General features: G+C 38.7%; 1 protein-coding gene across 1 annotated transcript; it reads left to right on the top strand.

Moving 5' to 3' along the window:
• Positions 1 to 13300: 13300 nt before the first annotated feature.
• Positions 13301 to 15757, top strand: LOC145039418 (L-type lectin-domain containing receptor kinase S.6-like). The gene has a single exon (XM_078987503.1). The coding sequence runs from the start codon at positions 13492 to 13494 to the stop codon at positions 15559 to 15561; it is 2070 nt and encodes a 689-aa protein (XP_078843629.1). The 5' UTR covers positions 13301 to 13491; the 3' UTR covers positions 15562 to 15757.
• The last annotated feature ends 366 nt before the right edge of the window (positions 15758 to 16123 follow it).

Genomic DNA, 16123 nt, shown 5'->3' with positions numbered 1-16123 from the left:
CCTCGGCGTGGCAACAACGGTTGAAGATGTTCCAAGGGTTGTGATGGCTGGGGAAGGGACGATCTAGGGTTACGCTTGAGCAATGCAATAGGAGGGAAGGAATATGTCGGGTTAAAGTCCCGCTCCTATCAAACGTTTGCGCAATAAATGAGTTTGGTCCCTCCCCATGAGAAACTTTTCAACCAAGGTCCGAAATTTACCATTTAAACCCTGCCCATGAAAGCATTTACTAATTAAGTCCGAATTTTACAAAACATTCCCTTGCTTGACAAATTCTTTTCAACTAAGTTCCTATAATTACCACGGAGCCCCCGTTTTCATAAATATTTATAAACGGGGTCCAGAACTTACACTTTTAATCCCCAACTTCTAATATTATGAAAATTAGCTCTGGGAGACCATCCTTTTACATGTAATTATTTATTTTATGGCTACTATTCATTCATTAATTTATTTATTTATCTACTAAATAAACGGGATGTTGCAAAAGCATAAAAATGAACTTTTTGACTTATTACCAGTTCCACACCTGTATAAGTGAAAAAGAGTGTTTGTGTAAAAACTAAAAAAAAAACTTATTGCTGTTTGAAACCTCCAATAAGTTATTTTTTGATAAGTTACTTACCTCTTACTTATCAAAAACTTCTTATTTCAGCATTCAAAGAAATTAACAAATATACCCCTTAACCTAAACCTACATCAACACAAAAACATACGCTATAAATTGATAAGTTTATTGCATTTTGACAACGGATAAGCTTAGCCAAACATTTTTTTAAAATTATGTTTTAATACCGTTATAAGTTAATAAGCTATAATTTAAAAAGTTAAAAGTTAATTTAAATAAGCTTTGCTAAACACCCTCTTAATGCCGTATATATATGTATAATTATACAGACTTCGATATTATCCAATCTTTATCCATCATGTCTTTATCTCCTACTCTCTTCCATATTCATTAAAACACAAGGAAGGAGGTCTCATATTTCCATATGTTTATTACAATAATTTTTTTAGAGGATATCAACAACCATCATTAATAAACTTAGCTACAAAATAATGTCTACTGAAAAACATTCCAAGATACTTTTTTTTGAACTCACTTCAAACAACAATTTCTTTGTTTTTATTAGATATAATGATGACATAAATAAGAAATTAAAGTTAACGTATTTTCGACAATAATCTTTTTTTTTTTGTAAACTATCAAAAATTTACCAAAGAACATCTTGAAGGGGTTCTTTACAACTTTTGTGGGAAATGTGAATCATGGATGAATAACAATGAAAGTGGAAAGGATTTTTTTTGTCAATTTGGTTTTTGTCTCATTGTGTTCTATGATTTTGGATGAGACTAAATTTGTGAGAAATAGTCCCATTGGACTTGGTCAACAACTAACTTTGTCCCAGTCCCGTCCATGCCAAAAGCTCAGTGAAAGGACCTTGTTATCTTCTGTCTCGTCCTGTTCCACACACCAAACAGGGCCTAAGGGCTCTAGACATGGAGCTTCTCCATAAACTAAAGTTTGCATTTCCAGTGAGTTTTATTGTAACAATGGAAGTAGTAGCATTATCTGAAGGACGAATGTAAAGAGGATTATCAAAATTAATTGAATCATTCTTTCCATTCCTTTTAGGTAGATCATTAGGATCAACCATGAAACATGATTACAAAAATACAAAATTAGGTAGAATCACACAAAACAAACAACTGTAACAACCAGAAGTCCAGATGGTCACACAGTATGTTAGTGCCCAAGACAGGTAAACACAGTGTCGAGAGAAAACAAGAATATAACAAGAACACAGATGATAACCAGATAAAATGCATAAAGTAATTGGTGTACACAAGACACCCAAGATCTCTCACAACTACACTACGAAAGAGAGTAAAAAAGGGAACAAGAAATCCTCAAAGAGGTCCAATAGTGTAACATCCCAAAATTCAGAACCAAAAGTTTCATTTTTAATATAACTAAAACATTATTGTAACTTTGTTCACAAATTGAAAAATATTTTAAATAAAACATTTATCAGAGTTCATTCCCGGAAATCACGTGTTGCGGAAAACATGGGTGTATGTGTTGCGGTCGTCCTGAGCTCCTTTACCTGAAAACTAAAGGTACCAGAAACCAAAACTAAAAACCGTATGCATGAAACTTAGTGAGTTCCCCAAATACCACATACCATATAATAAACATATTGCCTAGCATATCCAAGTGCTGGCCTACCCCTTCGGTCTCTTTCAATCGGATACTACCATACATATCATTCATATATCATAATCAAATAAGGTGCTATGTTGTGGCGACCTGAAACTTCTTCTGTTACCATTAGCCGATCTCCATTAATAAAATTTGAATTTTATTGGATTTCCGTCAAATTTCTATATTATTACGTTTCATATAATTAAAGTTTCATATACGAGTCAGTACCAAAAATCGCGCGAAATACCCAAATTTTCTCGGAAAAAAAACCACAAGTTTTCGGCCTAAGTGAGTTTACGGCAGTAAACCTGTTTATAGCCGTAAACCCGTTTGCCGCTGGTGCCAGGTGGACCCCACCACCAACCATACCCCCAGCCTATATATACGGGACCCCCACCTCTATTTGAACTTTCTTGGCCGAAAAATCTCTCATGCTCTCTATCTCTCTCTCTCTCTCTCTCTCTCTACCTCTAGACCGTAAACTCCCAAACACTCATTCTTCCGAAAATCATCAAGAAATCACCTTTGGAGGTTGTTTAGGAGCATCAAACACACGTTTTTCATCGAATTCAACATACTTGTTCTTGAGTTTACTACCGTATACACTTCAAACCTTCAAAGGCCGTAAACCCTTCAAAATACATTTCACGACCGTAAATAGTTCATGGTCGTAAACCCCCCCCCCCCCACCCCTTCACGACCGTAAACTCTCCTTAAGTGGTGCATTAGACTGAAAAACCCGCTTTCCCCGATTCAATCAAGTCCCAATAACATTCCTTAACCGAAATCAATTGTTTTTCTAACACTTTATCTAACGAAATCATTAATTTAGATACATATATGTATTCAATTGTTATTAGGATTCCTTTAAGTGCCACATACAGCAACTCGACGGTCTTCGTTTCCGGTTCGTTGATTCGACGCTTGCACACAACTAACTGTGAGTTCATACCCCTATGATTTATGGTTTTTTAAACATTTTCAGGGGGGAATACAAGCCAAACAAAAATGATTTTGTGAACTAAAACAAAAGGATTTCAACAAGTTTAAAACTTAAGCAATTGAGACAGTCCAATGATTTCCATAAAATGTATAGATATTTTATCCCTTTTGTATTATGCGGAGCATAAGGGACACTTTCAACTTGAAATTCTAATTGCATAGTTTTCAGGAAGAATTCACGAACCAAGTACACAACATTTCAGTCAAACTATAATCGGTATAGTTTAGGGAATTCATTACCAGTTTACCGATTCAAACTATATACATGGGCAAACAAAATGAACTATGAAAACTTTATATTATGATATTCATTACTACATTCAGATAACATGAGTATAACACTAAATAATTATTTAAGTATAATTACTCATACTCTACCAAGTATACAAACGGCTGAAATTATGAGAAAACGATACAGAACTACATGTAAAATAGTTAATACAGGATTGTGAGACATCTCTTCAATTATAACCCTTTTGGGTACTGGTAAAATCCTCATCATTTAGTGTAACCAGAGTCTCCTAGAGGGAGAGCGTTAGATTTGTAAATAGATCTATTTGGGACTAACAATCCTACACCTAAACTGCTAGCTACAGTTAGGCAGGCATGCGTGGGTTGACAAATATCATACCGTACGACGCCTGAAGAACATCGTTGAGGCCATCAATCATATCAAGCATGGTTATACGAACTCACAATAGTATAAACTAACCTTTGTTTACAGGTTATCATTGTTCGTTAGTTTTATTTTAATTAATAGAACTACTACACATCACACTGGAGGGATGCGAGGGATACAATACATGGTTTTATTGTAATTAATAAAACCACTATATATACTGGTGGTAGCTAGGGTTTTCAAACAGATCACACTATATGTACTGGTGATAGCCAGGATTTTCCAAACAGAACATACTATACACACAAGTGTCAGTCATGGTTTTTTTTATGTTAGAAAATATTGGATTTTCTTGGGGACATGCATACATTTTTTTGAATTCAATAACTGGTTTTCACTACAAAAACATTTTATGAACTCACCAGCTTTATGTTGATACTCTTTCAAAAATCGCTTGTATTCTCAGGAAATCAGTAGGGAGGTACTCTCGCTGGCTTTTGAGAAGATGGAGCATACTGACTCTCGTCTTTATATTTTGCTACTTTTGATGTACACAAACAATGAATCAAAAAGATGTAAATATTCATATTTTATTGTAATGGTTGTGTTTACTTTGATTACTATGATGCAATTGTTGTGATACTACACATGACGTCTTCCACCCCCAAACGTTTTCGCCGTTTCGGTTTGAGGGTGTGACAGATTGATATCAGAGCTATTGTTTATAGTGAACTTAGTATACCGAACCTTACATGGTATAAAACTATAGACACTAAGGGGTTGAAGTGCTCTGAACTAAAAAGTATACTTTTAAAATATAAGTATTTTATAAGAAGTATATAAGTATACATACGCACCAGAAACAATATCATAAGTAGAACAAAACAAATGTATTTGGATGTTGGACATTACGGTTAAACCTTGATAGTTATGTAATCATGTTTGGGATCAATATAGCCTGATCAACTATATTTATTTGAGACATGACCAATATGTGTTTGGGAGTGACTGTGGTGTTGCAGCAGGCCTAAAACTTACCAAACTATATACAACAAGGCATCAATAGAACAGAACATATAACTTAAAATACTATAGGATTATTTTAACTAGAGCCGAATACAGTGTAAAGATTCATTCTAAGTGTTGCTACTTATTTCTTCCTAGCGATAGTTTACTCGCATTAGTAGCCTTTCTCTATTATCGCTTAGTAGAACATCTTATTTATCAGGCTGAGATATATCTTGTTTCATATCTCTTGATTCAAAAATCTAGGGGACTTACCATCCTCTTATTCCTGATTATTTTTAGAACAATATGCATCCAAAGAAAATACTCAACAGAAAGAAAAACTATTCCCTAACGGATCCAACGCCACCACCTCCTCAGTTCAATCCCGCCGTGTTCCAGGTAGCAGTTACAACCGTTATGGTTGCCGCGATGTCGCAAATTAATTCTAGTGGCTCTAGCGAGCCAGGAAGTGGTACCCATCCCCATTATCTTGATGGTGGTCAGGGACATCAGAAGGAGTGTTCCTACAAGGATTTCGTGAACGCAAAGCCCAAATCCTTGGACGACGATGGAGGTATCATTGCCCTAACCCGATGGATTGAGAATATCGAATCGGTCTTTGAGATCTATGCGTGATCTGAAGCAAACAAAGTGAAATTTTCCGCATGCACCTTCATTGATAGAGGATTAACCTGGTGGAATGGTCAAGTCAAATCCCTAACCCTGCCAGTGGCAAACGCCATGGGCTGGGAAAATTTAAAGGAACTCATGCTTGCTGAGTACTGCCCAAGGGGTGAGATGCAGAAGTTGAGCATGAACTTTGGAATCTGAAGATGAAGGGTTCCGATATTGCCACCTATACAGCTAGATTATGTGATCTGGCTCTTCTCTGTCCGAGAATGGTCACCCCGGAACGCAAGAAGATAGAAATGTACATTTGAGGATTGACGCCCCCAACTAAATGAAATGTTTTGACGGCTAGACCTCTCACATTCGATAGCACCAAGTGTTTAGCGCAAATTCTCATACATCATGGGTTTGATCTTAATACATCAGTAACTATTCCAAAACCACAGAAGGTGGGTGATGGGAAGAGAAAGTTCTGGAACAAGCGGAATGGCCAGTCTTCGCAGGAGCCCTCTAAGAAACAAAAAATAGTGGTAGTTCATGCTGCTACCACTCCTGCCGCTGTTCCTACAGCTCAAGAATCTACAGGTAGATATGTTGGTACCCTTCCTCGGTGCGACAAGTGCAACTATCATCATCACGGGTCATGCCGTGAAGTTCTGTGCAATAGTTGTGGCAAGAAGGGGCACACAGCTCGTTTTTGTAAGGCACAAGTCCAAAACACTAATCAGGATTCTGGGGCGGGAGTGAGCCAAGCCTATTATGGCTGTGGAGAGATCGGACACTTCAAGAGAAACTGTCCAAAGGCAACAACAATGGGTAGCACATGGAGAGTGGTAACGATGGGACAAGAGGAAGTAGTTGCTGATCCCACCGTTGTTACGGGTACGTTCCTCCTTGATAACTCTTATGCATGAATTCTTTTCGATTCTGGTGTGGAGAGAAGTTTTGTTAGTCATGCATTTAAGTATCTTCTCAAGCAAAAACCCCAACCATTAACCGAAACATTCACCGTTGAGATGGATAACGGTAAGAAAGAGAACACTAACGATATATTCATGTTGCACCCTTACCCTAAACGACCATTCCTTTCCAATCGATCTTATGCCGGTTTCCATAAGAAGCTTCGACGTCATCATTGGCATGGATTGGTTGAGCCCCAATCGTGCTGATATGCTTTGTTACGAAAAATCCATTCGTCTCAATCTTCCCTCTGGCGAAGCCCTCATTATTTATGGTGATAAACTCAGCTCAAACCTCCGTATCATTTCATGCATCAAATCCCAAAAATATTTGAGAAAGGAGTGCCATGCATTCCTAGCTCATGTCGTTAATGAGAAGTAGGAAGTAAAAGACCTCGAGAGCATCCCCAAAGTCTACAACTTTCCTGATGTCTTTCCTGGAGAGCTTCCGGGAATCCCTCCCGAGCGCCAAGTCGAGTTCTGAATCGACTTAATCCCCGGAGCTACCCCCGTAGCAAAATCCCCATACCATCTAGCGCCAGCAGAAATGCAAGAGTTATCCCACCAGCTCAATGAGCTACTCAGCAAGGGATTCATTAGACCGAGTTCCTCACCCTGGGAGCCCCGGTCTTATTTGTGAAAAAGAAGGATGGTTCTTTTCGAATGTGTATTGATTATCGCGAATTGAACAAACTTACCATCAAAAATCTTCATCCTCTTCCCGAATCGACGACCTCTTCAATCAACTTTAAGGAGCCAGTTACTTCTCGAAAATAGACCTAAGATCAGGGTACCATCAGCTATGAGTCCATGAGGGTGATGTTCCTAAGACAACATTTCAGACTTGATATGGTCACTACAAGTTTGTAGTAATGCCCTTTGGTCTAACCAACGTACATGCGGTATTCACGGATTTGATGAATCGGGTGTGCCGCCCTTTCCTAGACAAGTTTGTGATAGTGTTTATTGATGATATACTTGTCTATTCCAGATGCGAGTAAGATCATAATAGGCTAGTGCTGGAAACTTTAAGGGCGGAGAAGCTATATGTGAAATTCTCTAAGTGCGAATTCAGGATCTGAAAGGTAACTTTCCTTGGTCATGCGGTTAGCAAGGAAGGCATACACGTAGACCCTTCCAAGATCAAAGCGATAGAGAATTGGTCAGCACCAAAGACACCCACAGAAATCTGTTAGTTCTTGGGTCTCAATGGCTATTATCGCAGGTTAATCCATAATTTCTCCAAAATTGCCAAGCCTTTGACCACCCTGACTCAAAAAGGTTGATCCTTTAGTTGGGGAGAAAAACAAGACGTTGCATGCAAAACATTGAAGCAGTCCTTGTGCACCGCACCTATCCTGTCTCTACCCGAAGGGACGGAGGACTTCATTGTCTATTTCGATGCATCCAATCAAGGCCTAGGCTGTGTGCTCATGCAACGAGGAAAGGTGATCGCATATGCCTCGAGACAGCTGAAAGCACACGAAGTCAATTATACAACTCACAATTTGGATTTAGGAGAAGTGATCTTTGCGTTAAAATTTTGGAGACATTATCTCTATGAAACCAAGTGCACCATCTTCACATACCATAAAAGCCTACAACACATTTTCGACCAAAAAGAGTTGAACATTAGTCAACGGCGATGGGTAGAGCTACTCAGTGATTATGAGTGTGAAATACGCTACCATCCCGACAAGGCCAATGTGGTAGCAGATGCCCTCAGTTGGAAAGTGTATTCAGATCTTAGAGTGAAGGCACTAGCAATGACCATCCATTCCCATTTATCCGCTTAAATCAGAGAGGCTCAGTTGGAAGCCTTAAAACCAGAGAACATGTCAGATGAAGCCCTGAGGGGAATGGAGAAGAACTTAGAGATCAAAGGAGATGGAGTCTATCATTTCATGAACCGGATTTGGACCCCAAATTTTAGTGGTTACAAAGAAGTCGTCATGAGCGAAGCTCATAAGACTCGATACTCCGTTAACCCAGGTTCGGATAAGATGTATCTGGATATTAAGAAGTTATATTGGTGGCCAAACATGAAAGCAGAGATCGCTACCTTTGTCGGCAAGTGTCTGACTTGCACCAAGGTGAAGGTGGAATATCAAAAGCCCTCAGGTTTACTTCATCAGCCGAAAAAACCTGAGTGGAAGTGGGAAAAGATTACAATGAATTTTATTACCAAATTACCCAAATCTTCGAGTGTGTACGATATCATATGGGTAATTGTCGACCAATTGACCAAATCCACCCCACTTCCTGCCAATCAGAGAAACCTTCAAAATGGAGAGACTGACTCGGATATACATTCAGGAGATAGTTCGTCTGCATGGTGTGCCTGTGTCCATTATCTCTGATCGGGATAGTAGATTCACCTCAAGATTTTCGTAGTCATTGCAGAAGGCTCTTGAAACTAAGCTAGATATGAGTACAACTTACCATCCACAGACAGACGGGTAAATTGAGAGGACCATTTAGATATTGGAAGACATGTTGAGAGCATGTGTCGTAGATTTCGGTAAGTCGTGGGACACCCATTTGCCCTTGGTTGAGTTCTCCTACAACAACAATTATCATACCGGTATCAAGGTTGCACCATTTGAAGCCCTTTATGGTCGTAAGTTCAGATCCCCTCTGTGCTGGGCTGAGGTGGGCGACACGCAGCTAGCCAAGGGGCAAGTCCATGACAACACTCTTACAGGCCCATAAATCATCCTTGAAACCACATAAAAGATCGTATAAATCTGGGAACGACTAAAGGCTTCGAGAGACAGACAAAAGAGCTACGCCGATAACAGACGAAAACCCTTGGAGTTTGTAACGCCTATGTTTCTGGGCTTGTCATTAATGTTGATATAACAGTCTAGGTTAACCTTTGTAACCCGTTTTGAAATAATAGAAGTGTATTATTTGAGTATTATGTGTTATGTGCTTAATTATGCATCTTAATTTAATTAAGAGTAAAAATAAGCGTCAAAATGAAATGTTAGATAAAGCTGATATCTATAGAGAATGTTGTAGTAGTTGAAACGAGGTTTCCGAATATATAAAGAATGTCGAAATCCGAGTTATAACGAAGAAGTTATGACCTGTCGAAGTCTCGCGACAGAACCGGCAACGCTGAATGACGTTAAAAGTGAAATTTACGTTAGAGCGATATTTAGCCTTAGTGATCTAAACGAATGTTGTAGAGTTCCTTAAACCGAGAGCGTGCATGAAAAAAACCCCCAAATCTGACTTCGTATGAGGAAGTTATGATTTTTCAAAGTTTCGACTTAGCGGTATGCAGCCCGAATACTCGAAATAGAGATTGAGTGATATTTAGCCAAAAATTTCTAAATCAGGATTGAAGATTTCATTGATAGTAGTCCAACGATAAAAAGACAGACGAAAATGGAGTTCAGATGAAGGAGTTATGAATTTCGAACAGAGTTTTCCTGTCCCGGCCTACTAAAAATAATATAGGGTAAATGTTACAAAAAACACTCTTTTTACACAAAAATTCGATTTTGACACCGTGTTTTTTTTGTGTCAATTTTGACACTGTGTTTTCCAATTTGTTACAATTCTGACCACTTGACCGGTTAACCAGGTTACATGCTGACGTGGCATGCTGACATGATATGCTGATGTGTCAAAATTGATTTTTTTCAAAAAAACACTAAGTTTTCACTTTTTTTTTTTTTTCGATTTTGACACTAAGTTTAATTTTTTATTTCAATTTTGACACTATGTTTTTTTTTGTTCCAATCGAACATCATTTATCAAATTTTATTTAATTTTGTCTATTTTCCATTTGAAACCGTATAAATATATTTTTTTTATTACATTTTAAACCGTATAAACATATTTTTTTCGTTTAAAAACCACATTTTTATTTAAATACAAGGTTTTTTTTCTTACATTCAAAACATTAGTTATATATCATGAGAATCAAACTAATCATGAGTTTCTAATAAGATGTAAAAATTTCATGGGTTATAAACTTGATATCTGAGTTTTTTGATCGACTACACGCCTCCAAACCTCCAAACACATTTTAAAGTTGAATATTTAATATAAAATACAATTTTTATATAACTAATACATATTTAGGCCCAACCCGTCTAATGGGCCTTACCCTAAATCTCAAACATATTTTTAGCCGAAAATATCTAATTTCTAATGGCCCACAAAGGCCCAAAGTAGCGAAGTCCAATGAATGGCCCAAACCGAGGTCCACTTGTGCGAAACCCACTATGACTGAGTATGTAGCGCATACTAGGTTTGTGACCTGTACGTTGCGCGTACCAAGTTATACACCCAACGTACTCCCCTGTTAAGCTCTTTTTGCTATTAAGCACTTAATGCTTCAAATTAAGGGACCAAATCACAGATCTGAGCTCTACTTAACATCTAAACCCATAAAGTCACTAACTTGGTAACTTTACATGCCCCAAACAAGCCCAAACTCCAAAAATGGCATTCTACTTCCATGAAAAGGTCTTAACTCTTGCAAGAACCCATTAAGACCTTCAAGATGACAACTTTCTGTGTTAGGGACTCAAACAGCACCAAGGGTGGCAACCCTAAGTCTAGGAAACAAATTTGAACCATAAAGCTTCATCCTTGGGACCAAAAAGGTCCAAAAACCCAACACAATAAATCTAACGAAACAACCACCACGTTTACGACTTTATACCTCAAATGAGAGTCAAAAGTTAAGGAGGTTCTGGATCTAAAAGCTCTATCTTCTTCAATGAACCTTCAAGAGTGAACACCTCCTTGAAAAGCACAAAAATACTCTTCTAATGGCCTTCTAAGCTCCAAGAACACACAAGGAAGGATTAGGGTTTCATGGTAGCTACTTAAGGGTGAGAGGGTGGTTGATCTTTAAGGCATAATGTTCCTTATATAGTGTCAAACCTTAAAATCTAGGGTTTTGGTCTGAGGGGAGTACGCCTCGCGTACCTCTTAGTACGCTTACTCACAAACCAGCCGCAACCATTCATCTTTATACGTTGGGCGTACCCCAGCTTATGTCGGGCGTACCCAGCTAAACACACGCATGCATCCTTGCATGCATGGGACCACCTTGCCACTTATCTCCATTAGGAACCAAAATTGCCAATAACTTCAAAATGCCATAACTTACTCATCTCAGGTCCGTTTCCAACGAACCTTATATCCACGAAAATGTGGCGAGAAGTCCTACGCTCCTAATAAATAACCTAAGCCTTAAAACCTTCCGAACAAAACCCACGACCCATGAAAGACCGAATCATCAGATTACGGTTATACCCTTGGCCTTCGAAGACACAATCGAATACCGGAATCACTTATACCCTAACACCCACATCCGAAATGGGCCAGATTCTTCCTTTCCTAAGGTCCTAAACCTTATGACAACTGGTGATTGGGCCGGAACCCTGAGCAACGGAACACTTTCAAAACCGGGTGTTACAAATAGTCATTTTTGAATTGCAGAACCATGTAATCATCTCTCATAGAGTTCGTTACATAATAGATTTATTTCATATTCGAGATCCGTTTCACAATGGAATTAATCGAAACCCGAAATTCGTTCTCTAATAGAGTTAATTAAACACCTTGTAGGAGATTAAGTGAGTACACAATGGTTGTGTCGAATTTACTTGGAATCACCAACCAGATATAGATCCCTTAGGATCTTAGAAGTTCTCCAAAAAATTATGCAAGACAAGCATAAATTGTAAGTAACGGAGAACTTAAAACAAAAAAGATCAATATGATAAATGACTGAGTCCATAGACTCAGATCGATGCAATAAATGTTGAATGATAAGAAGTAACATGGAAACCCTAGATTTGACACTACCAGTGTCAAATCTACAAGGCTTACAGTAAACGGGACAACAAAAATGAAAGCAAAAGCAGAAGAGAACTACAAACGCTAACCTTGTTACGTAGAATTGTTGCAAAATGTCGTAGATCAATAATCGGAGCACCTATCACTCTGATACCATGTAAATAAATTAGAAACTTAAGGATTTCCCATCGTGACCAATTTATTCGCTATAAACCAGATCGTTTTACATCAAACAATTATAGGGGAAAAGCCTCACTACAAATACACTCACTCCCTCAAACTAACGAACGATTATACATCGAACAATACAAATCATAATATGATAGAAACCCTAATTTGCGAATGAGAGAATATTTACAATTGTGTGAGAGAATAACTAAGCGAATGAACTACGAACCCATATACCAAACACTGTATAGTCGTGTCATGAAAATGATTCGTTGGATCGACAAACCGCGTATGAGTTCCATACCTGCAAACACTAACCCAACACTTTTTATAAAATTACACAACATACCCAAAATTGAATAATGGTAAGTTTGAATATAAAATGTTATATTTTTAATAGTTATATTAAAGATAAATATTCTATTGGTTTCCATTCAACTCCTATGGCTATGAATACAATGACTCTAGAACATGAGTCATGTTTGCAGTGGGGATTGTCAGTGTGCAAAAGTGACTGAAACCTAGAAACCTTCGCTGGAAAAGTTTCCTTTCTAAATGACTCTCGAACATGAGTCATGTATGCAATGGGATTGTTAGCGTGCGAAAGTGACCACAAATCTTCACTAGGAAAGTTTCTTTCATTCTAAATAGTGATTTTCTAACACGAAGGGTCATGATTCTCAATCGAGGACCGAACACAAACATGAAACAAAGATGGTGTATTTTGTAATATTCTATTTTGCTTTTTCCACATTTTAGTAATTTGCCCATCTTATAATGTTAAAAAGTCAAATAGTAATATCCCAATTCCAATTTAGGTGATTAAAGCTAAAATATTGTATAAATTTTATATTCGTTTTCTTCCAAAATAAAACAAAATTCAAGCACTCGATGGGGCAAATCTGGGTTTTTTCAGTTAGTATTGGGCGGCAAATGGCAATGGTCTCTCTCGTCTTTCTCTTTCTGTGTCAAAGTTTTCAGTTTCAGGTTTCAAGAACTAAACACCATTACATGATTACCAACTCCCATTTCCATACACTCTCAACATCTTCTTTTCTCTTTCGTAAACCATGCCTCCATACTTTCATCTCCTTCTTGTGTCCTCCATCTTCACCTTCGCTTCTTCTTCTTCTTCTTCTTCATCCCCTCAACCTTCACCCACGAAAAACCTAACCCTTCTTGGCTCCGCTCATTTCAAGAACAACTCTATTATCCTCACTCAAGAACTCACTACCTGCAACTCTCGATCGAATTCACCAGTTGGCAGAGTTCTCCACTCTTTCCCTGTTCGCTTTCTTCGTTCTTCATCAAATTCCACAGTTTCTTTCTCCACTCGTTTCACCTTCACCATCGTTCCACCTTCTCCTCCATGCCTCGCCGGCGACGGTATCGCCTTCCTCATCGCTTCAGATCCCAGTTCTTTACCACATACCGATGGGTATTTAGGTTTACCGGATTCCCCTGCTTCACACCCGTTTTTCGCAATCGAATTTGATACTACTTTCAATCCGGGTCTTGGTGATATCAATGATAATCACGTCGGAGTGGATGTGGATTCCATCATTTCCGTTGCGTCGATTGATTTGATGTCAGAAGGGATTGATTTGAAAAGTGGGAAAAGGATTACAGTTTGGATCGAGTATAGAGACCCAGAAAAGATTATCCGGGTTTGGGTCGGGTACACGGATACTAAGCCTGAATACTCTGTTCTTGCGGTTCCAATTGATCTTTCAAAGACACTAAAAGAGTTCATGTATGTGGGGTTTTCTGCGTCTAATGGAAGAGGATCATCGATTCACTCTATCCAGAAGTTGCAGATTCACACATTTGAATCATTGACTCCAAATACGCAAATGGAAACTGTAAGTTCAAGAAACTGTTTGATGTGTTATCCAGATGATCCAAGCATCGAAGAAGCTGAAATTAGTTTATACAATGATCATCATAAAGACAATCGGGTACTCGAATTAGCTTTCGGTTTGTTGTCCATCACTTTTCTTCTGATAATGGTTGCTACTATTTCCGTACTTTATTGTATGTGTTTAACAAAGAGACAAGCGATCAAACAACGATGCAACGAAAACGCCCAAATGTATCGATTTCAAGAAGCCGGAGTTCCCAAAAAACTGAAATTATCGGAGATCAGATCAGCTACAAAAGAGTTTGATCAGAACCGGATCATCGGAGAAGGTGCGTCTTCAAAAGTTTACGAAGCGAATCTTCCATCTTGTGGGAATGTTGCAGTGAAGAGGTTTAGCAAAGTGAATCAACCGAGTACACTCGGGAACCAGTTCGCGACGGAGCTCGCAACAATGGTGGGATGCTTACGTCACAAGAACTTAGTGCAGCTTCAAGGATGGTGCTGTGAAGCGAACGAATTGGTTCTGGTTTACGAGTACATGCCCAATGGATCACTCGACAAGCTTCTCCACCGGCGAACCAACGCCAGCCGGACATTAACCTTCGAAAAACGATTGAATATACTTTTAGGCGTTTCTTCAGCTCTCGTGTATTTACATGAAGAATGCGAGAGGCAGATCATTCATAGAGATGTAAAAACCTGTAATATAATGCTGGACGCCGATTTCAACGCCAAATTGGGAGATTTTGGTTTGGCGGAGGTCTATGAACACAGTGAGAGGGGGCGTGATGCGACGTTGCCTGCTGGAACGATGGGATACCTGGCACCGGAGTATGTTTATTCCGGTATTCCGACTGTGAAAACGGATGTTTACAGTTTTGGGGTGGTGGTTTTGGAGGTGGCGTCAGGGCAGCGGCCGGTGAACGAGGATGGGGTTGTGGTGACAGAGTGGGTTTGGGATTTGTGGGAAAAGAGGATTTTGTTTGCGGCGGCGGATCCGAATTTGATGGGGAGGTTTGATAAGGTGGATATGGAGAGGATGTTGATGGCTGGATTGATCTGTGTGCACCCCAATTCCCAGAGAAGACCGACGATGAAGGAGGCAGGACGGATGCTGCGAGGAGGGTTAGTACCAGATTTGCCGGTGAAGAAGCCGACTGTGATGATTCAGTCAGTTATGCCGGAGAGGACGACGGAGATGGTGGCTAGGATGTGTGGCGAAGATGCCGATACGCCGTGGTCTACTCCGAGGACTCATTTTAGCAGCAAAGCTGGTTGATTTGCTGTACTGAGTTTTGTTGTTTGAAAGCTTGTAAATTTGGGCTTTTTTGTACATTTACTTTTACAACATGTTTTTTTTTTCCATTTTCGAACTACGTCGTTTGATGACATTCTAAAGAGGTTAGATTACGATTAATTGTCATCGTCAACATGCTTAGGCCAAATAAAGCAGAGGATTAATAACGGTTACACTATATGGATTTATTTTGTAATATGGCTTATAACAATGAAATTGCATTTTTTATTAAGATAAGGGGAAACGACAACAAACCGTTTACGTGGTTTTCTTTTTGATATTATATTTCTCATTCGCTGTTGTTGTTTTTTTTTTTTTTTTCATTAAAATGCTTATTATTATACATGTGACTTGAATTTATAATAAATTCGTCTATTATATATACAATTTAATCCATTCATTCATAATGTTAGGATGAAGGGAGTCGCCGAAGCCGCCAGTCCCAAGATAGACGGAGTGATATTCCGACCGCCATCACCGTTAAAGTGGACCTCTACAACTACAAGTTTCTGTAATTTTTTATTATATTCAATGTTAGCTAAAG

This window comes from Lactuca saligna, chromosome 1, assembly GCF_052625555.1.
Source record: "Lactuca saligna cultivar CGN05327 chromosome 1, ASM5262555v1, whole genome shotgun sequence".
Taxonomy (NCBI): domain Eukaryota; kingdom Viridiplantae; phylum Streptophyta; class Magnoliopsida; order Asterales; family Asteraceae; genus Lactuca; species Lactuca saligna.
This window is presented reverse-complemented; position numbering and strand designations above follow the sequence as displayed.